Source organism: Malus sylvestris, chromosome 6 (assembly GCF_916048215.2).
Source record: "Malus sylvestris chromosome 6, drMalSylv7.2, whole genome shotgun sequence".
Taxonomy (NCBI): Eukaryota; Viridiplantae; Streptophyta; class Magnoliopsida; order Rosales; family Rosaceae; genus Malus; species Malus sylvestris.
The window spans coordinates 1,261,948-1,286,175 of NC_062265.1; the positions used below are offsets into that span (position 1 = coordinate 1,261,948).

The 24,228-nt window shown below is 38.1% G+C and overlaps 1 protein-coding gene across 1 annotated transcript; it reads right to left on the bottom strand.

Annotated features, from left to right (window-relative positions):
* Positions 1-12,720: 12,720 nt before the first annotated feature.
* LOC126624978 (uncharacterized) lies at positions 12,721-24,114 on the bottom strand. Its single transcript, XM_050294044.1, has 6 exons — positions 23,947-24,114; positions 22,467-22,669; positions 22,175-22,342; positions 21,584-21,694; positions 13,527-13,593; positions 12,721-13,441 (listed from the first exon to the last, which is right to left on the bottom strand). The coding sequence occupies exons 2-6, from the start codon at positions 22,638-22,640 to the stop codon at positions 13,149-13,151; spliced, it is 813 nt and encodes a 270-aa protein (XP_050150001.1). The 5' UTR covers positions 22,641-22,669; positions 23,947-24,114; the 3' UTR covers positions 12,721-13,148.
* Positions 24,115-24,228: the final 114 nt, after the last annotated feature.

A 24,228-nucleotide genomic window follows, 5' to 3' on the forward strand; every position in this document is an offset into this window, starting at 1 on the left:
TATTCATTTTTTCAGTTTTAACCTCTTACTTGCATGCATCGTAATATCCCACCCAGAGCCGGTCCAAGAGATTTTTGAGGCCCGGGGCGACGTAAAAAAAAGTATCCTAACTTCATGTAAGAAAATTATTTATTTTCACACATAAGACATCGATAAAATTATACTTAGAAAAACACTTCAAATTCAATAATTTAGAAACACAAAAAAACTAATTTATTTTGTATTGAGAGAGAGAAACAAAAAAACTTCGGGCTTACAAGTAGATAGATGATGAGTTTTGTTTTCCATCTGAACTTTGAATGTGTTTTTGAATAAATCGTGAGGTGTTTTTTTTCTTATTTACTAACCTTGTCAATATGGGACTAAAAAATAATGATGTTCTCAAGTCTTTAATTGATAAGTATTATTAATGAATGGACACTAAATTAAACATTTTGATGACACATCATATAATTTGCAAATTTGGTCTACGTATTATTCTTTGTTGAAGATTAGACTTGAATTAAAACGAATATTTAAAAATAACAACCCACATAGCTACTAGATAGTAACTAAAAATAAATTAACAACCAAACAAAAATTTGTAAAAATTGAAAAGAATAAACATGCACATAGCATTTCGAACTTATGACCAAATTTTAATTAATTTATACTCTTATAAAAAGAAATTTGTAAAAAATGGAAAGTAAATAAGCACACATGGTGTTTTGAACCCAAGACCTCCTCATTATTTTCAAATGACAAACCACCACTTTTAGTTAAATTTCTGTGTCTTTGAAACAAATTTTATAAATTTATACTCTTATAAAAACTTATATAAATATATCACCCTAATAATTTTGGTGCCCCTAATTTTTTTGGGCCTCGGACGGTTGCCCTGCCTGCACTGGGCCTAGGCCGGCCCTGATCCCACCACTAACACTAGTATATATTTACTTTGATTATCATAGTTGCTTTACATGGGCAGGGTACTAATGGCAACTTAAAATAAGCGACCTCAAGCCAGTCTATAGAACGCATGAAAATTATTAATAGCCTATAGAACGCAAGAAAATTATTAATAGCGCTCTTAAGAAAATTATGTGCATGGCTCATTTATCAAAATGTAAAACAACAATTGTACTTCTTAGAGTGCATGATGGTTTTTTTATTTAGCGCCAATAACAGCTTTTAAAGAAAAAAAATTCAATCATTCTTAAGCGAAGATGTATATTTTGTTTACTCACTCATTTTCTTTCGCTCACACGCACTCCATTTTCTCGTTCTCAATTAATTTTGTATGTGACATGTTTAGGCAAAGAAAAACATTTTATCTATACAAAATGGAAAGAGATATTGGAAAAGAATGCCAGATTACTCACGGCACTCTCTGATAAGTCTTATATACCATGGAGGGTACAAGATACATGATTCATATACACATGTTTTTGACTTGGTGCATATCTCTCTCAATTAGGTGAAGATAGGACCATCAATCATTATAATGTCTTGCTAAATTTAGACAGCTGTAGTTGCGTAGACAACAGTAGTGTGTATATATATACTATAATTGTGTATATACACAAGATATAGGGACGATACATAACATCATTTTTTGTACACATCTTTTGACACACGTTTTCATTGGGCCCACTTCGTAATGTATTTCAATGATCCGAACCATCTAGCTTTTAGATCTTCTCTCAAAGATCATGTCCACAAAAAATCAGCCAAATATATGAAACCATGTGATCGTTACGGTTTCTTTATAGAACCGTATTCATCCATTTTCGTGACTACAAATGAATGTCATATTAGTTTTGAATGTCTTTTTTTATTTTTTATTTTTTTTTTGTAAGGATGATCTATATACAAATGATGTTCTAAAAGATAGACGGTTCAGATCATTAAAATATATTTATGAAGTGGGCTCCAAAAAATATGTAACAAAAGTTGTGTAGAGAAGTAGTACCACGAATCCGCTCTCAAACATATATGCACATATATATATATATATATTAGAAAATCCATAAACAACGATTATGGCTCTGATATGTGTTGTATGTATATGCCTCATCATCAGCAGCAAGCAGCCTAGGGGATGGCATGGCGTACACGATGTGCCATAGAATGGGTTCTCATTAGTTGAATTTATGGACTACTATATCGAAAATATTTTTTGGTGCAAATTTATGTCAAGTTTCAAAAGAAATTAGCGGTTACAACTAATTACATTGATATTGCTTTAATTTAACAAACTTAATAATCCGATAAGTGTTGATTTTTATCACATAAAGCCTCCTTATTTTAAGTAGTGAAATCATTTGTTTATAAATAATATTCTCTCAAGTTTTCAAAATGAATTTACTTGGGAAAAGTTTTCTTCAATCTGAATCTACTATAACACTCTAATATTAATAGTATTATTTTCTTGTTTAGTGTGCTTGTCAACATGATCACGTCTTGAGATTTGTGATATATAACTTAAAATGGAAGAAGCAACTCCAAAAACATGCGGCAAACAACTCTTGGACCCAACCTACAATGTGGTTTGAACAATAAATCTTTCATTTTCTTCTATTACGGGACCCACTTCATATCGAATTTCAATTATCTGAACTGTGTAGGTTGTAAATCTTGATTCATATATTATTCTTGCAAAAATTCAATTTAATTAAAAAACATTTGCTCATTCAATTGTCACGAATAAATTTCAATGTATCTTATACCATAGTGTTCGTCAAATTTTTTAACTGAATTTTGTTTTAGCACAAACGATATTATTTACAATAAGGGGGAGGGGTGGACTTAGCCTCACAATAAGCTAGCAACAATGTGGTTCAAATTCGCCATTGGCGAAAATCGAACCTAATACCTCTCACTTATATGTGAAGAGGAATACCACTAAACTGTAGTACTAAGTGGATTTAAACTGAATTAGATGCCTCAAATATTTCTGATTTGATCACTAATAAGAAGATCTATAAGGTGCAATTTGAAAAATAGATGGTTCAGGTCGTTGAAGTTCGATGTCGTTTGGACCCCACAACTAATCCCTAATTTTTCTTTAAATGGTGTTCCCTTCACTTAAGATTCTGCATAAATAATAGATGAACACATGTTTTAGATAAAACCACTTAGTATTACGATTTAATGATATTTTTTTTCATTTGTAAGTGAGAAGTTTTAGGTTTGATTCTCACCAAAGACGAATTTGAGCCACATTATTGTTAGTTCATTGTGAGGCTTATCCCACTCTCCACCATTTTAGTGTAGATAATATCATTTGGTTAAAAAAAATCCTATATTTTGCTATTTATATCTTTATAGATGAAGTAAAATAATGAATGTTCCAAACCATGAAAACATATATATTGCATAAAAAAAATATCTCAACAGATTCATCAAGGCTGCTATTGAGATTCCCAAGGTCTAAATAAGCATATTAAGATGGACCTCTTGGGAAGTTTTTGTCATACAATCAAGTTTTATTCTTTGTATTGTTACTGTCCAATAAATATTTATCATGTATTTAAAAAATTGACTATCAATCTAATAAACAATTATCGCGTGATGAATTGGTGAAGTGAGAAAATCTCTTGTTTGGTTTGACCTCATGTACTAAATTTTCTTCGAAATTAATCACAAAGATCTTTGGTTGTATATCATGTCAAGAAAAGGGAAACGATCAAACACATCGAAAACCTATATATTTATTATTTATTTCGGGTGGGAACTAGACGTGCTCTAATGTTTAAGTTTTATTTGACCTCATTAAGTTTTCGAGATTGAAATATTAGTTTATTTGAGTTTCTTTGGGGTTATAACTGGTTCAGTAATATTCGTTGTATCGCCCTAAGTCAATCATTCATGAAGTCTGTTATTATTTTTGATAATTAATTTATTAATCCAAATTAAGGGGCAAGATCATTTTTGGAATGTGATAACCGGTCCTTAACTTTACGATTTTATAAAAAATTTAAATGAGTGAATTGACGAAAATGCCCTGGAGGCTAGATTGTTGACTTTCGTTGACCGCCTTTCGTGACGCGAACGAGTTATTATTTTACCGTACTCTTGAAGTTCTCAACGGGACGATCGTGTAAGCATAATTTGAATCGAAACCGGAGTTACGATAAGGGTTTTAAAGAACTACAAATCCGAAAAGCACTTTTGTAAAGATTACTATCTATTATTTTATATATTTTCCATAATTATTATATTATTAGTTTAATATTAGTAGAGAGGTTGCGGGAAAAAGAAAAAAAATGGAAGGAGGAAGGGGCAGAGCTGCCCAATCGATAGGGGAGAGAGAGAGGTTTGCCGAATGGGAGAGGAGAGAGGAAGGAAGGAACCAATAGGAGAAGAAATAAAGGAGGGAAAAGAGGGAAGAAAGAAGAAGGGGGAAGAAACTGGGTCACCTCCTTGACCCGTTTTGTGACCCGACCTAGTTGGAAACAATGGAATTCGTGGGTTCCGCTGACCAAATTTTGGTGATTTAAGCCGAACCACCACCTGGGAAGTACTCCACGACCCAAAAATCTGATAAATATAAGGAAAGATGGAGCAGTTTTGTCATGATTAGGCTTGGAATTAGGCTTGGAATCACGAAAAATTGCATTGGTGGGTGCAACGGGCCACGTCGGTGATCGGCCTTTTTCGAAGGCAATCACATCAATCTCCACCACCAAAACACTTCTTTTAAGGTCTGGAACAAAGCCCAAGCTGTGGTAGAGGTGTCAGAGCTCACATGGAAGTCGAATCGAAACACACAAAAAACTAGGGTTCCGACCGTTGGGAAACTTCGGGTGTTTCTCGGCCGAATTGGACTTGGTCACATGTATAAAACTTACTCTACTCGTTGAGATCTTCATTCTTGTAAAATTTGAGAATTTTTTGAAATAATTGAATTTTCCGATGAGTCAAGACAGTTGCCCGTCGTGTGCGGCGGCGCATGGACCGAGACCCCACCTGCCCTTCCTAGACTAATTTGGATACCCTGATTCCATATGTGACGTTCGATTGACGAAATCTCGTCGTAAGACTAGTTTTGATAGAGACTGTCACTTGGACATTAAATGAATCGATGATTCGACTGCTGGATCGTCACTAAACTTTAAAACGTTATAGTATGTAATCTTTGATGTCATAATTATATCTATGGCTATGAATGTTAGTATGTTGACTAGAATTATTGAATCGTTATGGCATGCTTATATTTATTTAGTTTGCTCATCATTGCTGCACCCAAGTGTTAGTGCTCGCCCAGGGTCAGGGCCAATTTTTCACGTGTATGTTCACCTTCGCACCGCATGCTTGCCTTGGATCCAAGTAGGTGACAGTCCTATCGTACAGATTGCATTAGGTAACTCCGACTTGTAGGTGACTGTGAATAGTGCCAATCTTCACGTGATTGTAGCACTAGAGCATATATTATGATTATACCCAGTCCTGTCATACAGGTTGCATTAGGCGACTCCAACTCATGTGCTAGCATAGATTGATGAGCATCAGTTCAATCGTACAGGTCGCATTAGGCGATTCCGACTTGTGTGCTAGTATAGATTGATGAGCACCTGATTTTACTTATATTACTGTTGAGATTTTATGATTTTGGATGTCCTGCCCTTAGTTACGAGATATTGTGCCATAATGAATTCTTGAGCTTTTGCAGGCTACAATAAGTTTTTTTATACTATATGTAATAAGTATATTTTGGAAACCATACTTGTTTTACAGGAAGGGGTTACAATGTTTTCAGAAAGGTTTTTATAAAACTTTATTTTCAAGACCACTCACCGTTGTTTTTCGCTCCTCCAGGTTTTAATAGTTGAGCTTTCTTATCGACGAGGATTCGTGGAAAATCTTGGTATTGGAGATTACCTTCGATGGTATGATTCTCAATCCACTATACTGTACTTTACTTATACTTTAACATCACGTGTGAAAGGGGTTCATTCCTGCTCACAGTGCACTCTTATATTTAGGTACTTTTAGGTTTAAATTTATTCACATTTTCCATATCACTACACTTTATGGCTTCGTCACCTTCTAGGTGTTGGCCATCACAGCTCGATTCGGAGTCTTAGTGGACATTCCGGGTTAGGGTGTGTCATGGAAGCATAGTCTTAACCAATTATAAATACGCTTAAACAATAAGAAAATAGTTTGAGTATGATTGTAGCGATTGACATTTCCCTTAAGACCTCCAATTTTGTGATCTAGTCAAAATATAGAGTTTAAAGTTATGGTCACTTTGAGATGGTAGTATTAGATTAATAGTGCTTTGAAGAATTAAAATCTTAACCTCTTCGATCGGCACTCAATTAAGGTATACACATGTGATGCCTAGAATACATCTTAGTAACATGGTATTTAGAGGTAAGAAATCCGGAGACTTATTAATTTAGCGACAAATATCACTCAAAATATGTCCGAAAACCTTATTTTAATATGGTAGTTTAATTCAATTAACCATATTAATTCAATTAAAATAATAAATTATTGAGGGGGCTAAAAACTAGCCCCCTTTGGTTGGAGATGGGTTTTTTGTCAAACGAACTATGTTTTGGCCTATGGCCCTTTGACCCTCTCGGTTGAAGATGATATAAAATATGGTCTGACACTGTTCATTAAAAAATAATTTATTACAGGACTATAGGGCTAAACATGGCCCTTTGGCTCTCTTTCGGTTGGAGATGGCCTAAAGGGGCCACCAGTTTTATTTATTATTATATTTTTAGTATATAAATACTATAAAAGTAGGATGAATAACACAAAAATCTTCTAGCATAGTGGAAAAGAGTGCATTTATTTGCTTAATGTCTCTGGCTTAATATTGAGTTGAATGTTGATTGTTGTATTGTGATTCCCTGATTAAAAACGACTTAGTTATCATGCCTCATATTAGAATATATAAAGAATTGGTTGAAAAATTAGATTATGTAAACTTAATTATTACATCTGTGTCTAAAAACGCGAGACATGTAATATTTTGGTAATGTTTGTATATCTTTCTTCTTTCAATATTAATTGACACACCCCAACCGAAATCAAGGCATGCTGGCTGTCACGTGAGGGTGACGTAGCCATGTGCACAGTGCGGAAGCAATAAGGATAAGAAATATATGAATAAATAAAAACCAAAAGTTACTAATGTGCACTCATAAGCTAGAAGTGCTAAGAGTGAAATACAAGTATAAGTACACCTAATTAGAGCGTAGAAAGTCTAGGTGCTATCCAGTAGGACAAGTACTAGTCATACAGTACCAAAAGATGTCCTAAAATTATTTTAATATGTCAGAGCCGCCGAGATCCTCGTACGCCACCAACTGCAAGCTTACCTAAAACCTGGAAGGGCGCAAAACAGAAAATGTGAGTGGGCAAAAACAAATGTTTTACAAAACCATTTCATTTCTCAAAAGTTCTAACCCCTCGCCGTAAAACATGTATAATTTTCCTAGAAATAGAATATAGACATATGCATAAATGTATATGTAATTATCTCAATTCAAATCATGCTTCACATATTCATAATCATAAGTATGCCATGCCAAGATATAACAGAATAGGTAATTCAGGTGAGAATAAATTCAAGGAAAATAACATATTAGCTGGAACCCCTGTAGAAGTCTGTACAGCTGAATTCAAAGCTCAATATTCAATCTAGCCGGAGTCACTAATTTGACCTATACGGCACTACACTGCACACGAGTCAGAACCAATGAAAATGTATTTACGACAAGATTGGGTGTAATATAATTATGCTCAATACTACTCTTTCATGATAGCTAGGCGATAAGTCGCTAGTCACCTACGAATCGGAACCACCTATGATGGTCTGTACGACAAGACTGTGAACCTAAATTGGATCCAATATGAGCATATGGTGCGGGAGGTGACATTATATACAGGCATGTGCCATGTCTCTGACTAAATCATAATTACCCTAGGTGCAGGTTTATGAGCTCAATGTTTCTCAATCACATATCACATCATCGATGATTCACATAACCAAACATAACTCACCTGGTACTTACCTGAGCGTCCACAGCACCATAATTATATTTTATGCATCATATACTATATCATATACAAAATATAAATCTATATGCATGACATTCAAGGCATACTTTCATTTAAATGCATTTTCTGAGAAAATACTGAAAACCAAAAGCCCACTCACTGGTATGTCGAAGGGTCGTAGCCCCCGAGTCGCCCTTGACTGCGCTCGTTCTCGGGATAAGTCTCCCCTATATGCGAAATAACTATAAAAATGTCATTTAAAGCACATAGACAAAACTAGCTAATAACTTCTCATACATTGCTCAAATGGGATGTTTGAATACACCAACGTGATCTACACAACTCTACGAACATTCCCATATTTTTAGAATAATTTCTGACCACCCACGCGCGGCCACGCGTTGGCCAAGGCACGGCCAAACGCGCTGCCCACACTCGAGCACGTGCCAGGCACATTGACGGTAACAGTGACGCCGTTAGGAATATTCCGTTAAAAGTAACAAAAGCTGTTAAAATTAACCGACGGCGTTAGGAATATTCCATCAAAGTTGACGGAATATTTCGTCATCCCTAACCTTAAGTCTCTGGCGACAGTCGCCGGCGCCAGAAACTTGGAAAATGTTTAAACCTTCATTTCTCGTCCATTTCTCAGTCAAATTTCACGAATTATATACCAAAATGAAGCTTAGGACAAGTAGAATAAACCCTTACCAGTTTTAGGACCTAAATCCCACGAAATCTCGTCGGGAAAATCCCCGATAATCCGGCCAAACTTAAAACTTGTCGTTCTCTCTATTCTGACGTCCAAAATCTTCCAATGAACCACTCCTAGCCTCGTGAAGACCTCCTTAAGCTACCTATAAGCCTGAAATCCCCAAAAACATGAGATTTTACGTTTACATGAATAAGACCTAAATCGAAGTTCGAGAGGAACTAGGGTTTTTGAAGGAGTTCTTACCTAAAAATGGTACCATTCAACTTGTATGAACCTCAGGAACATGATGGTGTCCTTTAAACCCTCGATCTGCAACTTTCCATTTGTGTTGTTGTTGGTTCGTACGTGAGGGAAGGAGAGACAGTGAGTCCGAGGAAGAGAGAGCATGGAAGAGAAGAGAGAGGAAGGGTTTGTGTGTGTGTGAGAGTGGTCCACGTGGGTCACCAACCAAAACCACAAAACTAATTTCCAATTTGTTCCAAAATTTTGGGAAAAATGCAAGTTTGGACCACCATTTACATGCATAACACATCGCAACGCTCACATCCAAGGGTAAAATAGTCAATTCAAGTCATCGATAATTTATTTCGGGACGGGCTGTGACATTAATATTTTATGGTATTTGATGTAGGAATATATATATATATATATATATATATATATATATATATTTTAATGTATTTAGCGAATTTTTTTTTTCTACATATCAATGTACAAAAAGTAGGGGGTCGGAGAACTCTAGGGTTCCACTTCGAAGGCTCGCCTAGAGCCCCCAAATTCTTAGGGTCGGTCTTGGAGGCGGTTTTGGGGGTAAGCAAAAAGGGCAAACGCACAAGGTCCCTAATTTTGAGGGGGCTCCAAAAAAAATTTGTCATCAAATATTTATATACAATAGTGCTATTTATTAAAAAAAATTACTTTTATTAGCACATTAAAATCTCATTGTGCATTTTCTTTCAATTTTATTATATAATAATGTTATATATTAAGAAAGGGTTTTTTTTTTATAATTTTGCATAGGACTCCCAGAATCTCAAGGACGTATTAAGTTCATTGAATTTTTAGAATTACAAGGCCAGTTCATCTTGTTTTAGTTTGCCCCCAAGAACACATCATTTTTGGATGCCTATTCGATTGTTTTAAGATTTGACTTATGCTAGCTAGCATGACTAGAGCTGAAGCATCGTGTACCTTTCTTCCATATCGCTTTTCTTTCTCCACTCTTCTTCCTCTCACATTTTTAATGTATTTTTCTTCTACCTCCAAAATCATAAAAAATGCGAACAACAAATTAAAAACGTAATGGTTATCGATTTTAAAATTTTCCAACGTGCATGTATTTGCAATCTGGTGACTCATCAACTAGAAACCTAATAAATAACAAACCTAATTATTAAAGCTAATAAAACTCAACAAAATCATATCCATAAACTGCCCTCTCCATTTCCACAACACCAAAAGCTACGTGAAGGACACATGTCGATTAACTACAAAATAAGCAGTTGGCTATTCAAAGTCAAAACTTTGAACGTTATGGAAAAGTCAAAGAGAGATCGATCAAACGGATATTTATGACGTGAGAGCTTTCAAGTTATGGGAAAGTCAATAAAGGCTTAGTTGTCATACACGTTATTGTAGTGAAATTATAATGTGAGATAGGGAGATGTTTGAAGTTATTGACCGATGCCATCAAATGTAGCAACGTGTTTATTCGTAGCTCATTCTTCGATTACAATACTTGAAAATTTCTTGTATATGAGGTGGTGTGTGATGCACAAAATTGAGTTAACTCTAAAATAGTTATCAATTTGTAATCTTCGTAAGGTTTCTTTGGTCATCAAGTGAATATAATACGTAAAAAGATAGAGATGCATAAGTAAACACAAGATATATGTGGTTCATCTTAAGTTAGGCTACGTCTATGAGAGGAGAGGAATTCTCATTAATACTATAGAGTTCACAAGACACAAAGGTTTAAGTTTAATCATTATTAGTGAGTTCTTGTAATGAATTAAGTATAATAAGATCATTAGAGATCAATTGTGGGAGAATGATCTCCTTTTATGGTTAAGGAGTGTTCCCTGTTTTTGTCCGCAATCGATGTGGGACTCTAGTAGCTTTATTCTGGTGTTGTTGACACGTGTTATGTTGTGATTAATCTCTTGATTGGAGAGGAACTCGTGTTTTGGCAAAGATGTCTCGACACGGACCCTTTAATAGGTCTTCCAAGATACTTAATTGACCGATGCTCGATAGTTTCAGAATTGATGAAGTATGGAACAAACAGTGTGCTAACAAGATCCCTCTACCATTGTTTCATGTTTAGATGAAGTACAGTAACCTCGGTAAATGATTGCTGGATAAATTGATAACCTTAGTTAAATTAATTTATTTAGTTCATACATTGTCTCCCTTTCTTCTCTCACTCTCCCTCCTAACTTCATCATCTCAACTACAAACGTAATGGTTATCAGACAAGAACTCTAAACTTTTGAGAATCAACTAAATTAAAAGTGCTGAAAAAAAGAAAAAGAAAATAGAACTAAATTAAAAGTGCAGTGCTTAATTGTACACAATTTTTATTTTCTTTACCATCTTCAGTTGAACCATTGTTTTTTTTTTTTCTTTTATAAATTTTTTTATCATTATAATTATTCAGTGAAAAATAAAATTAAAATAAAAGTAGTGTAAAACAATGATGGCCTAACGTGAACTACCCAATCATAATCAATGTGAGCAATTGACTTGAAGTTGTTTAGCCTTTTTGGTTAGGAGAATGGAACAATGAATGCATTTACGTACGAACAACAAACACATAAGCTGGTTTTCTTTGACATGCTCTTTTTTAAACGTATGAGACGAACGATGATTGAACTTGGCTTCTTTTCTGAGCTCCAACTCAGTTCAAATATTAGATTGAAAGCAAATATTAGGCGATTATTCTCTTGGAGGAATTGAAAAAAGAAGTCCAATCTATTGCACTTTGGTATAAAAGCAGTCGTAATCAACGACGGATTTGTGAGTTTTTTTAGGTGCGCAAAGCATAAAAGTTTATAAGGCATAAAAGTCTGTTGGTGCAAGGTCTTAGCCATGGTGGCGTCATATGGATTGAAGAAGAAAGTTGGGATGTAGAAATTTGAGGGAATTTAATGAAATTGGGTGAAATAAATTTTTCATCTTGCGCTCCCACACACTATTCTTGTCCAGCGAGGTCCTGGGCCACCTGCCTTGCCCAACTACCGAGTAGACAAAATCCAGTATAGTGGAAGGGAATTTCAAGATCTAGGTGGGGCATACGCCAGCCCTTACTAAAGAATAGATGCGCCCACGTATGAAGCTTTATTCTAAAAAGTTGACAATTAAAAATAATTTTATACTCTATGCAATTACTAGTGGATCGCCAACTTTAAAAATTAAAGATTATTATTGCACTCTTTTTATATGAAACGGGGGCACATCATTCATTTGGCTTGTATGGAGGCAAATTGTGAAGAAAATGGTGGTGGTATTCTACCACTTAAAAGTCCCCAAGGAATATTAGAGATCATTTAAAAGGAAAACTAACGAAAAGTAAAAAAAAACTTTCCTTTTAATGAAAAATCATTTTTAAAGGTATAGTAAATAGTACCAAGGAAAGGTATAAATGTGGTTTTTCGTTAAAAGTGAACAGTACCAGGAGTGTTTTGTTAAAACTCTCTTATTTAAATGAGTTTTAATGATTTTTCATTTTTACAAAATTAAAAAAATTTGGGCTTGGGCTGCAGCCTTGCAGACAAAGCCCAAAACGCATGTTTGGTTTTGAATAAGGTAAGATCGAATACAATTATGCAGGACAAAGGAAACCATCAAAAAGTCGAAAAGGAATTACAAGGATCGTTAATTTGAGCAAATACCACTTGATCAACCCAATCATGAGGTAACAATATGATATGAGAGTTCTGAAGGGCAGGTTGAAATCACTATTGTATGAAGCACTTGATCTCGCTTTTGGCATAAGCACCTTTATTAGGAACCCAAAAAAGATTTCTATTAAAAGTCCAAATATTTCTAGAAAAGGCACTTGGAATTGCTTCCCCATATTACTTTGGCAAAACTATAAGAACCTTGTCAGATTGTTGTCAATCACACCACCAATCTTCAAATCATCATAGTTGTCGACGGCCAGTGCCAAGGTGAAAGAAGTAAAAACTACCTTCTCTGAATGCACCACTTAAAGAGAGATGATTTGAGATGGTATACCTCTAAGCATTTAAAACAACAAGCGGGATGCAGCCACGACCTGGAACTGAGACAAAGGCTTGATCCTACTCTTGACACTTCAGTTTTTCACACTTCTACACGACATTTTATTGAATTGCAAGGACAAAGGAGGAGCTCTTGAACGTCTCCAAACTCTTTCAAAATGTTAATGCATGGGAAGGAAGATTGCTCATGAAGCCATACCACCTTGTTGACTGGTACTGCCTTTGCCCTTGTAATTGCCGATAAGGTGGTGAGAAACAAATTTATTTTCCTGCTTCGTGAGCCGGAGGCGTTTCTTGATATAGAGAAAATTGTCAGCTCTCTGTTTGGCTATCTCCTCCTCCTCTTCCGGATAAATCTCCCTTAGCGTCACCGTTAGTTGGTAATTTGGTCTCACTTTAGTTCCGTCATTGCTTTTACCATGGTAGTAAAGTCTGTTCTTGCGGAATCCCAAGAATCCCTTTCCAACCAAGGCCCCAGCTGAGGGGAGAATACAGAACAGTGAGGATTGATTTTTATGAAAAACAATATAATAAATAGAGGGAACTTTACTGGCATTATTTACCAACTAGAAGACGTTCTGGATCCAACCCATGATTATAAGTTGCATCCGCCCGGGCTGAGTGAAGAGCCTGCAAACAGTAGCGTCTTACATAATGTTAATATTCTGTTATAAAAAGTTATGACTCTGAAGGAAAAATATATACCTCTAGAGGCTCTGTAACACATCCAAATATTAGACATTTCTTCATCCGTGAGTTCTAGATGAGCATAATTATGTAAAAAGGACCAAAGGCTAAACAACTTCAAATTCAAATACCAAATAATTCACAAGATAACTGAATTTTGTACAACAACAACAACAACAACAAAGCCTTTTCCCACTAAGTGGGGTCGGCTATATGAATCCTAGAACGCCATTGCGCTCGGTTTTGTGTCATGTCCTCCGTTAGATCCAAGTACTCTAAGTCTTTTCTTAGAGTCTCTTCCAAAGTTTTCCTAGGTCTTCCTCTACCCCTTCGGCCCTGAACCTCTGTCCAGTAATGACATCTTCGAACCGGAGCGTCAGTAGGCCTTCTTTGCACATGTCCAAATCACCGGAACCGATTTTCTCTCATCTTTCCTTCAATTTCGACTACTCCTACTTTACCTCGGATATCCTCATTCCCAATCTTATCCTTTCTCGTGTGCCCACACATCTCACGAAGCATCCTCATCTCCGCCACACCCATTTTTTGTACGTGTTGATGCTTCACCGCCCAACATTCTGTGCCATACAACATCGCTGGCCTTATTACCGTCCTATAAAATTTTCCCTTGAGCTTCAGTGACCTATGACGGTCACACAACACGCCGGATGCACTCTTACACTTCATCCATCCAGCTTGTATTCTATGGTTGAGATCTCCATCTAATTTTCTGTTCTCTTGCACGATAGATCTTAGGTAGCGAAAAAACGGTCGCTTTTTGTGATCTTCGCTAGATTGCTCCGGTCATTAGTATGGATAAGTATATAAATGGATAGAGATAGGAAAGCGAACACAAGATGTATGTGGTTCACCCAGATTGGCTACGTCCACGGAATAGAGGAGTTCTCATTAATTGTGAAGGATTTACACAAGTACATAGGTTCAAGCTCTCCTTTAGTGAGTACAAGTAAATGATTTAGTACAAATGACATTAGGAAATATTGTGGGAGAATGATCTCGTAATCACGAAACTTCTAAGTATCGGAGTGTGGTATCGTCTTGACGTGCCTTATCTGTCTCATAGGTAGATGGGGCATCTTCTCTGGAAGTACTCTTCCTCCATCCAAGGGTGGTATCTTTAACTGGTGGAGATGCACAAGGTAATGTATCAATTTCACTTGAAGCTTACTTGTAGTTTCAGGCTTGGTCAAGCGCGATACAAACCATGTAGTAGGAGTCCCCCAAGTCGCCGAGCTAGGGGATCTGCTGAAAGAGGTGACAGACAAGGTAAGCAATCATAGCTCCGGCTGATTGTTCACAGTCTCCCTATCTTGCAGGCGGCATGAAGGATAAAGAGAAGAAAATGAGAAGAGATGATATGGGATACTTTTGCTTTTGAAGAAGTAACTTTCCACAGGCTTATTCTTGAACTGAGCTGGAGGCTTTTCTGGTTTCCTCCAGAGTAAGGCCGACTGAAGAATTTGAGGGTCAAAACAAGTCCATCAAATCTAGAGTACGTTCGACCCTGCTGATATGGGATACTTTTGCTTTGACAGAGTAATGGATGTATCGGCACGTGTGTTGTTACGCTTGTCTCCACATGCTTCCTTGTATCCTTCTCCCTTGCCCTATCTGTTCCTCAGGCAGATGCGGTATCTTCCCTGGAAGCATAAGATATTGAAGATGAGTACTCGAGAGCAATGTCAGGTAAGTAATCAGGTAAGGGGTTCCAGGCAGTCAGTTCCTGGCTGGAAGCTTGATTCTAAGTACTGACTGATTGCTCTCTTTCTCCTTGTCTTGCAGGTAAGAACAAGGTCAAAGGAAAAGACAGGGAAAAAGCATGATATAGGATACTCTTGCTTTTAACCCTGATGATATGAGATATTCTTGCTCTAGTATAGCTTGTTTGCAGAGGTATTATCGGGGGGAAAGAAAGCTGAATATTTCGAAAGGCTTCGTTGGGAGTGCCCTCTCAGATATGAGGAAGGGTTGAACATTTTTGGAGGTCTGCCTGTCCGTTGGGGATGGAGGTCGACATATATAGGAGTCTCCTTAACAACAAGTAGTAATGCTATTCCTTTACCCTACTTGGTTATAGCACGGTAGTGGGAGCTGCCAGCTTCACATGTTTTAACGCTGTCAGAGCACTTTGAAAAAGTGGTTTGTGGTATCTGGAAAGCTGATGTTGCGTGTGAAGATTACAGACAGCTTTATCCAAGGAGATCCGGCTCTTGAAGTTGGGAAAGTGTTGCCTCTTCGGTTTTCGAACAAGCCATCCTATCGGGGATCTGGCTCTTGAGATTCGGAGAACGATGCCTCTTCGATTTTTGAGAAAGCAATCATGCTGGGGGTCTGGCTCTCGAGATTCGGAGAGCGGTGTCTCTTCGATTTTTGAGAAAGTAATCATGTTGGGAGTCTGGCTCTCGAGATTCGGAGGGCGGTGCCTCTTCGATTTTGGAGCAAGCAATCTTGTTGGGAGTGTTTTCTCGAATGTGAGTAAAGGTTGGGCATGTTTGCTAGTCTACCTTGCCACGAAGCACAGAGGTTGACACATAAGGACTTTCCAATTATCCAGCAATGGTACTGCTCCTTTACCCTCTTCGATTTTTGAGAAAGTAATCATGTTGGGAGTCTGGCTCTCGAGATTCGGAGGACGGTGCCTCTTCGATTTTGGAGCAAGCAATCTTGTTGGGAGTGTTTTCTCGAATGTGATTAAAGGTTGGGCATGTTTGCTAGTCTACCTTACCACGAAGCACAGAGGTTGACACACAGGGACTTTCCAATTATCCAGCAGTGGTACTGTTCCTTTACCCTTGTGGGTAATAATATGGTAGCTAGACCTTCAAAATTTATGTGTCTAAACTTTGTTAGTGTTGTTTCTTTGCTATTCTTTTACCCTTCTTGGTCAGAGCGATGTAGTGGGAGCTGCAAGCTTCACGTGTTCAACTTTGGCAGAGAACTTTGGCAAAGTTATTTATGGTACCCATGAGCTACTGTTGCGTGTGGGAAGTGGGTGATTGAACAGTAAGACTCATGTGCTTTCTACTTCACCAGAAGTCTTCGACCGAATGCCCATAATTTCCGCAAAGCTGAGTGTGCGTGTGACAGGTGCTGACAATGCTGGAAAAGTAGGTGCCTCTTCGATTTCTGAGATCGGCCCTCGTGGTCTCTGAGCAGCCCAACTTTTGAGAAAGCAAGCGCCTCTTCGATTTCTGAGATCGGCCTTCGTGGTCTTTGCGCAGCCCAGCTTTTGAGAAAGCAAACGCCTCTTCGATTTCTGAGATCGACCCTCGTGGTATCTGAGCAGCCTTGCTTTTGAGAAAGCAAACGCCTCTTCGATTTCTGAGCAGGCGCCTCTTCGATTTCTGAAGCTCTGTCGAGTGCAGATTTTTATAGGGGCTAGCATTAAGTTCCAAAGCACACTTGAATCTCCACCAGTAGAAGCTCCATTCTTGCACTTCTAAGATCTTGATTTGTCCGACCTCTTCCCTCTTCAACACCTTTGAAAATGTCTGGCCCCTCCGACCGTCGTTTTGACTTGAACCTTGTTGAAGAGAGAGCCCCGCCTTCTCCTGACAACATATGGCGTCCATCATTCGTCTCCCCTACTGGTCCTCTTACCGTTGGGGATTCCGTGATGAAGAATGATATGACCGCTGCAGTGGTGGCCAGGAACCTTCTCACTCCCAAAGATAACAGACTACTTTCCAAACGGTCTGATGAGTTAGCTGTTAAGGATTCTCTGGCTCTCAGTGTTCAGTGTGCAGGTTCTGTGTCTAATATGGCCCAACGCCTATTTGCTCGAACCCGCCAAGTTGAATCATTGGCGGCTGAAGTGATGAGTCTCAAACAGGAGATTAGAGGGCTCAAGCATGAGAATAAACAGTTGCACCGGCTCGCACATGACTATGCTACAAACATGAAGAGGAAGCTTGACCAGATGAAGGAATCTGATGGTCAGGTTTTACTTGATCATCAGAGATTTGTGGGTTTATTCCAAAGGCATTTATTGCCTTCGTCTTCTGGAGCTGTACCGCGTAATGAAGCTCCAAATGATCAACCTCTGATGCCTCCTCCTTCTAGGGTTCTGTCCAGTACTGAGGCTCCGAATGATCCCCCTCCGGTGCCTTCTCTTTCTGGGGCTCTACCGACTGCTGAGACTTCTCCTAAGCAACCTTTGTGAAGGCTCCCTCTTGTTTGTTTATTTTGACTTATGTATATGTACATATTTGTAGCTTATCGGGGATATCAATAAATAAGCTTTCCTTCATTTCAACGTATTGTGTTAAATACACCAAAGCCTTCTTCGCTAAGTTCTTTGAATTTTCTTTTGTTGAAGCTTTGTGAGTGGAGCATGTAGGTTGAGGTAGTGTTCCCTTAATTTCCTGAGTGAGGAAAACTTCTCGGTTGGAGACTTGAAAAATCCAAGTCACTGAGTGGGATCGGCTATATGAATCTTAGAACGCCATTGTGCTCGGTCCTGTGTCATGTCCTTCGTTAGATCCAAGTACTCTAAGTCTTTTCTTAGAGTCTCTTCCAAAGTTTTCCTAGGTCTTCCTCTACCCCTTCGGCCCTGAACCTCTGTCCCATAGTCGCATCTTCTAATCGGAGCGTCAGTAGGCCTTCTTTGCACATGTCCAAACCACCGTAACCGATTTTCTCTCATCTTTCCTTCAATTTCGGCTACTCCTACTTTACCCCGGATATCCTCATTCCTAATCTTATCATTTCTCGTGTGCCCACACATCCAACGAAGCATCCTCATCTCCGCTACACCCATTTTGTGTACGTGTTGATGCTTCACCGCCCAACATTCTGTGCCATACAGCATCGCCGGCCTTATTGCCGTCCTATAAAATTTTCCCTTGAGCTTCAGTGGCATACGGCGGTCACACAACACGCCGGATGCACTCTTCCACTTCATCCATCCAGCTTGTATTCTATGGTTGAGATCTCCATCTAATTCTCCGTTCTTTTGCAAGATAGATCCTAGGTAACGAAAACGGTCGCTCTTTGGTATTTCTTGATCTCCGATCCTCACCCCTAACTCGTTTTGACCTCCATTTGCACTGAACTTGCACTCCATATATTCTGTCTTTGATCGGCTTAGGCGAAAACCTTTAGATTCCAACTCTTCTCTCCAAAGGTTAAGCTTTGCATTTACCCCTTCCTGAGTTTCATCTATCAACACTATATCGTCTGCGAAAAGCATACACCAAGGAATATCATCTTGAATATGTCCTGTTAACTCATCCATTACCAACGCAAAAAGGTAAGGACTTAAGGATGAGCCTTGATGTAATCCTACAGTTATGGGAAAGCTTTCAGTTTGTCCTTCATGAGTTCTTACGGCAGTCTTTGCTCCTTCATACATATCCTTTATAGCTTGGATATATGCTACTCGTACTCCTTTCTTCTCTAAAATCCTCCAAAGAATGTCTCTTGGGACCCTATCATACGCTTTCTCCAAATCTATAAAGACCATGTGTAAATCCTTTTTCCCATCTCTATATCTTTTCATCAATCTTCGTAAGAGATAGATTGCCTCCATGGTTGAGCGCCCTGGCATGAACTCGAATTGGTTGTCCGAAACCCGTGTCTCTTGCCTCAATCTATGTTCAATGACTCTCTCCCAGAGCTTCATTGTATGACTCATTAGCTTAATACCCCTATAGTTCATGCAATTTTGTACGTCGCCCTTATTCTTGTAGATAGGCACCAAAGTGCTCGTTCGCCACTCATTTGGCATCTTCTTCGTTTTCAAAATCCTATTGAAAAGGTTAGTGAGCCATGTTATACCTGTCTTTCCCAAAACTTTCCACACTTCGATTGGTATATCGTCTGGGCCTATTGCTTTTCTATGCTTCATCTTCTTCAAAGCTACAACCACTTCTTCCTTCCGGATTCGACGATAAAAAGAGTAGTTTCTACACTCTTCTGAGTTACTCAACTCCCCTAAAAAAGCACTCCTTTGATGTCCTTCATTGAAAAGATTATGAAAATAACCTCTCCATCTGTCTTTAACCGCGTTCTCTGTAGCAAGAACCTTTCCATCCTCATCCTTGATGCACCTCACTTGGTTTAGGTCCCTTGTCTTCTTTTCCCTTGCTCTAGCTAGTTTATAGATATCCAACTCTCCTTCTTTGGTATCTAGTCGTTTATACATATCGTCGTAAGCCGCTAACTTAGCTTCTCTCACAGCTTTCTTCGCCTCTTGCTTCGCTTTTCTATACCTTTCACCATTTTCATCAGTCCTATCCTTGTATAAGGCTTTACAACATTCCTTCTTAGCCTTCACCTTTGTTTGTAACTCCTCATTCCACCACCAAGATTCCTTTTGGTGTGGGGCAAAGCCCTTGGACTCTCCTAATACCTCTTTTGCTACTTTTCGGATACAACTAGCCATGGAATCCCACATTTGGCTAGCTTCCCCATCTCTATCCCACACACACTGGGTGATTACTTTCTCTTTGAAAATGACTTGTTTTTCTTGTTTTAGATTCCACCATCTAATCCTTGGGCACTCCCAAGTCTTGTTCTTTTGTCTCACTCTTTTGATATGTACATCCATCACCAACAAGCGATGTTGATTAGCCACGCTCTCTCCTGGTATAACTTTGCAATCCTTACAAGTTATACGATCCCCTTTCCTCATTAGAAGAAAATCTATTTGTGTTTTTGACGACCCACTCTTGTAGGTGATCACATGTTCTTCTCTCTTCTTAAAGAAGGTGTTGGCTAAGAAGAGATCATATGCCATTGCAAAATCCAAGATAGCTTCCCCATCCTCGTTTCTCTCCCCAAAACCATGGCCACCATGAAAACCTCCATAGTTGCCTGTCTCCCTGCCCACGTGTCCATTTAAATCTCCTCCTATAAATAACTTCTCCGTCTGAGCAATTCCTTGCACCAAGTCTCCAAGGTCTTCCCAAAATTTCTTCTTCGAACTTGTATCCAACCCTACTTGAGGTGCGTATGCACTAATCACATTGATAAGTTCTTGTCCTATTACAATCTTGATTGCCATGATTCTATCTCCTACCCTCTTGACATCTACAACATCTTGTGTCAAGGTCTTGTCCACGATGATGCCAACACCGTTTCTCGTTCTATTTGTGCCCGAATACCAAAGTTTAAACCCTGAGTTTTCTAGATCCTTTGCCTTACTACCAACCCACTTAGTTTCTTGTAGGCACATAATATTTATCCTTCTCCTCACCATAACTTCCACTACTTCCATAGATTTTCCCGTTAAGGTTCCTATATTCCACGTTCCTAAACGCATTTTGCTCTCTTGAACTCTACCCTTCTGTCCTAGCTTCTTCACCCTCCCCCGTCTAATAGGATCAAAGTACTTCTTTTGTGTGTCCCGTGTAAAGTTGATAGGAGCATATGCTCCCAAACAACTTTGAGTGGAGTCGTTCGAAAAGAAGTTTCTATGGCCCCCTTGCTCATTTAACACTGCATCCGGGTGCCGATGGAGATACAGCGACCCTTGCTCACTTATCACTGTGCTCAGGCCACACAGCGCGCCACTTACGGGTGACGCCCTAGCTTTAGCGCAATTTTGTTCTGAATTCATTTTCATAAGGATTCGACGTGATCATGGAGTGCCGGCTGTCGACTACCTGACGCCCTCCCCCTCCTCCTTTATCCGGGCTTGGGACCGGCAATGTAAGTACATAGGCGGAGTTATAACTGAATTTTGTAAGAAAGGAATATTATTTTGCAAGAGAAAACACTAGATTATACTACTAGAAAGTGCATCTCTCACATTCCAGCCCTCTAACAAATCATAAATTCAGTTGCATCCATCAGTCCTGCAATCCTTGTATATAAAAACACACACACACACACACACACACACACACACTAAGTATTTCTCTAATCAAGAGACTTCCTAGCGCAACAAAGTGTGGAACGGCTCTATCACCTGATACACAGTTTTTGCAGCTTGCTTGTCTGTCACTTGCAGTTGCAGTAATGCATCTTCAACACGCATACCACGAACCAGTTTAGCAACCAAGTTGACCTTATTAGGACTCTGCAAGGAGGCAGTGAGCTAAAGCTAATAAATGTACGATCAGAAAATAACATCCAACATAGAACTTATAGAGCAGCCATTTAGGTAACAAGGCATCTTTTATATTAATGTGAAGATGCAGCCCTTAAATATCATTTAATGGAAAAAAATTGACAAACTTTGACAAAAAGGAATTCCTCCACTTGACATAAAGAACATCTGCAGACTTCCGTTTTGCAATGCTGTCTTTTCCCAAATACAGAAGCCCCCACCTTAACCCATAAATAAAGCAACAGGAACAATATGAATGCAACATCTGTTCTAAGTTGTTCAACAACCCTAAAGGAACTGACCCATTAACAGAGCTTTGAATAGAATTGAAGTGTTCCAACCGGTATGCACATTTTAATGTATAGCACCAACACACCCAAAAAAAAGAAAAAAAACTTTAGAATCTGTTACAAACCATTAAAAAGATGCAATAAGTGTGAATATGGTAACCTGATTCATGCCCTTTAATACAAATTGAACTTGTGAAGGTCTAGAAGATGATTTCTGGTTTTGTTCTTCAATTTTTTCACCACTTGAAGCTGAGAGAGGAGTGACTGAAGATTGATGAGGTGCTCCATCAGATGAATATGCAAGCAAGTTCCTTGAACTGGAAATTCCCTTGTGATATGGAAAGAGAATAAGATATATGACAATTTAAACAAAAGGAGAGAGAAAATCAGAAAAAACCAAAGGTGCTGTAGCCTGTAATCGATTAAATGGAAAGACGAGTTTTGTGCATTACCAAGTGTTGAAAGTACTGATGAAGGGGCCTTGAGATGGTTTGGTAAGATGGTGTCTGGAGTTTTAGAAAATGAGAAGAAGAAGAAAAGTTTGCAGCAGACGTGTAACCATGATTCTCCACTCTTTTGCCAACATGACGGATTAGGGGCTGTACATGCCTCTGCCAACCCACCATGTCTTCAACAAAAGAAAAGAATTCTCCCGCTACCCCAAAAAACACAAATAGAGCAGAATAAATCAACCAATAAACAGATTAAAAAGAAAACAACATAAAATGTGCCAAACACCGCATTTAGCTGAACTAGGATTCAAAATGGTCTGGGCTGACCTTACATACTCCTTTTTTTCCCCAGATTCAAATTTTTATAGAAACTTTGTTAGTCTTTTTTATTTCTTTAGACTTACCCAAAATTATAAAACATGTTTAAAACATAAAGATGAACTAAATAACAAGATTCTAAAAAGAAGTAGACGGTGCGAATGAATTTTCATCAATAAACACAAAATGATACACCTAGTCAAAGGAGGCGTAGTGAACCTAACCCCACAACAGAGTATTCACTTGCATAAACAAAAAGATACACCCAATTATATACACACATGCATACATCTGATTTTTAGGGAAGAAACTGAGTAGTCACTTGCATCCACAAAATAAATCACTGCGTAAACTTGGCGATTTCCAGTAAGGAACTGACTCATTCATAAATGAAATCCAATTCTTTTTTGCATCTTCCAGTTGAAGTTCCAAAAAAGGTAAACATGGCGACAATTACCATTAAACAGTAGAGATTATATATGCGGGACCAGACCTAACTAGCAAACACAAGATTTTTAGCACCATATCAGACCCATATTCCTCACCATACAAAAAATTAAGGATCTAGCTACTGTCCATAAAAGATCTAGCTTATGCTCTTCCAAAGTCTATTCACCTTCAAACAATTCCACGCTCCATGCGTATGATATGAACACAATTAACTAAACAAATCTTTGTGTGCATATCAGATATTAAGTTTGACCGTCTGAAGACACCTAAATGAAGGTAACCTAATTGTACATTGCAGCAAGCTTTAATTTGTTAATGGTTTTTTTTTAGGCTAAATTTTGACAAATTGAATGCAAGAAACTCATAGGCTGTGAATTTTCTTGAATTCAGGATTAAACAAATGGGTGTCGCACTTTTATTCCAGAAAAATCAGAAATTAGAAGACAAAGTCGTGTACGGTGAAGTTATTGAAATAATACCCATTAATTTTCACAGAAAATAAAGCAAAATGCGTCACAAATTAATCTTCACAGATATAATTTAGCTAATAAGCAGAACCAATAAGAAGGTTTTGAACCCAACAATTTCCAGAAGAAATAAAAACGAAATTAAAGATTTTCTCCACACATAGATAAACACAAAGGCAAGACATGAATTTTCTCAGCAGCCAAACACATTGTAAGGAAATCGAGATTTTTGGGAAGAAAATTACCTGAGAAAAGTGACCCAGAAAATGTGAGTGGTGCTCAGTTTGCGAGTGCTTGGTGTGATGAGGACTGAGACGGCGAGGGAGGAAACTGAGAGAGTAACAAGAGCGAGTCGCAAAGGGTTTAATGTTTAGGATTAAACTTTTCGCGATTTACAAGACTGCCCTTCGATGAGTAGTTAATTGAGGAATGCTTGGCTGTTTCCAACCAATTTATAAATTTTTGTGTTTATGATCGAAACTGTTATATTATGAGTTGCCTTGTAAAAATTATTTTTGAATTCAAGA

Excerpts from the sequence above, each read along its gene's own strand:
- LOC126624978 (XM_050294044.1), bottom strand. The coding sequence starts at position 22,640 with ATGGTGGGTTGGCAGAGGCATGTACAGCCCCTAATCCGTCATGTTGGC. Across the intron at positions 13,594-21,583 it reads CTGCAAAAACTGTGTATCAG|GCTCTTCACTCAGCCCGGGC; the intron begins GTGATAGAGCCG and ends TACTGTTTGCAG. Across the intron at positions 13,442-13,526 it reads TCCAGAACGTCTTCTAGTTG|CTGGGGCCTTGGTTGGAAAG; the intron begins GTAAATAATGCC and ends TTCTCCCCTCAG.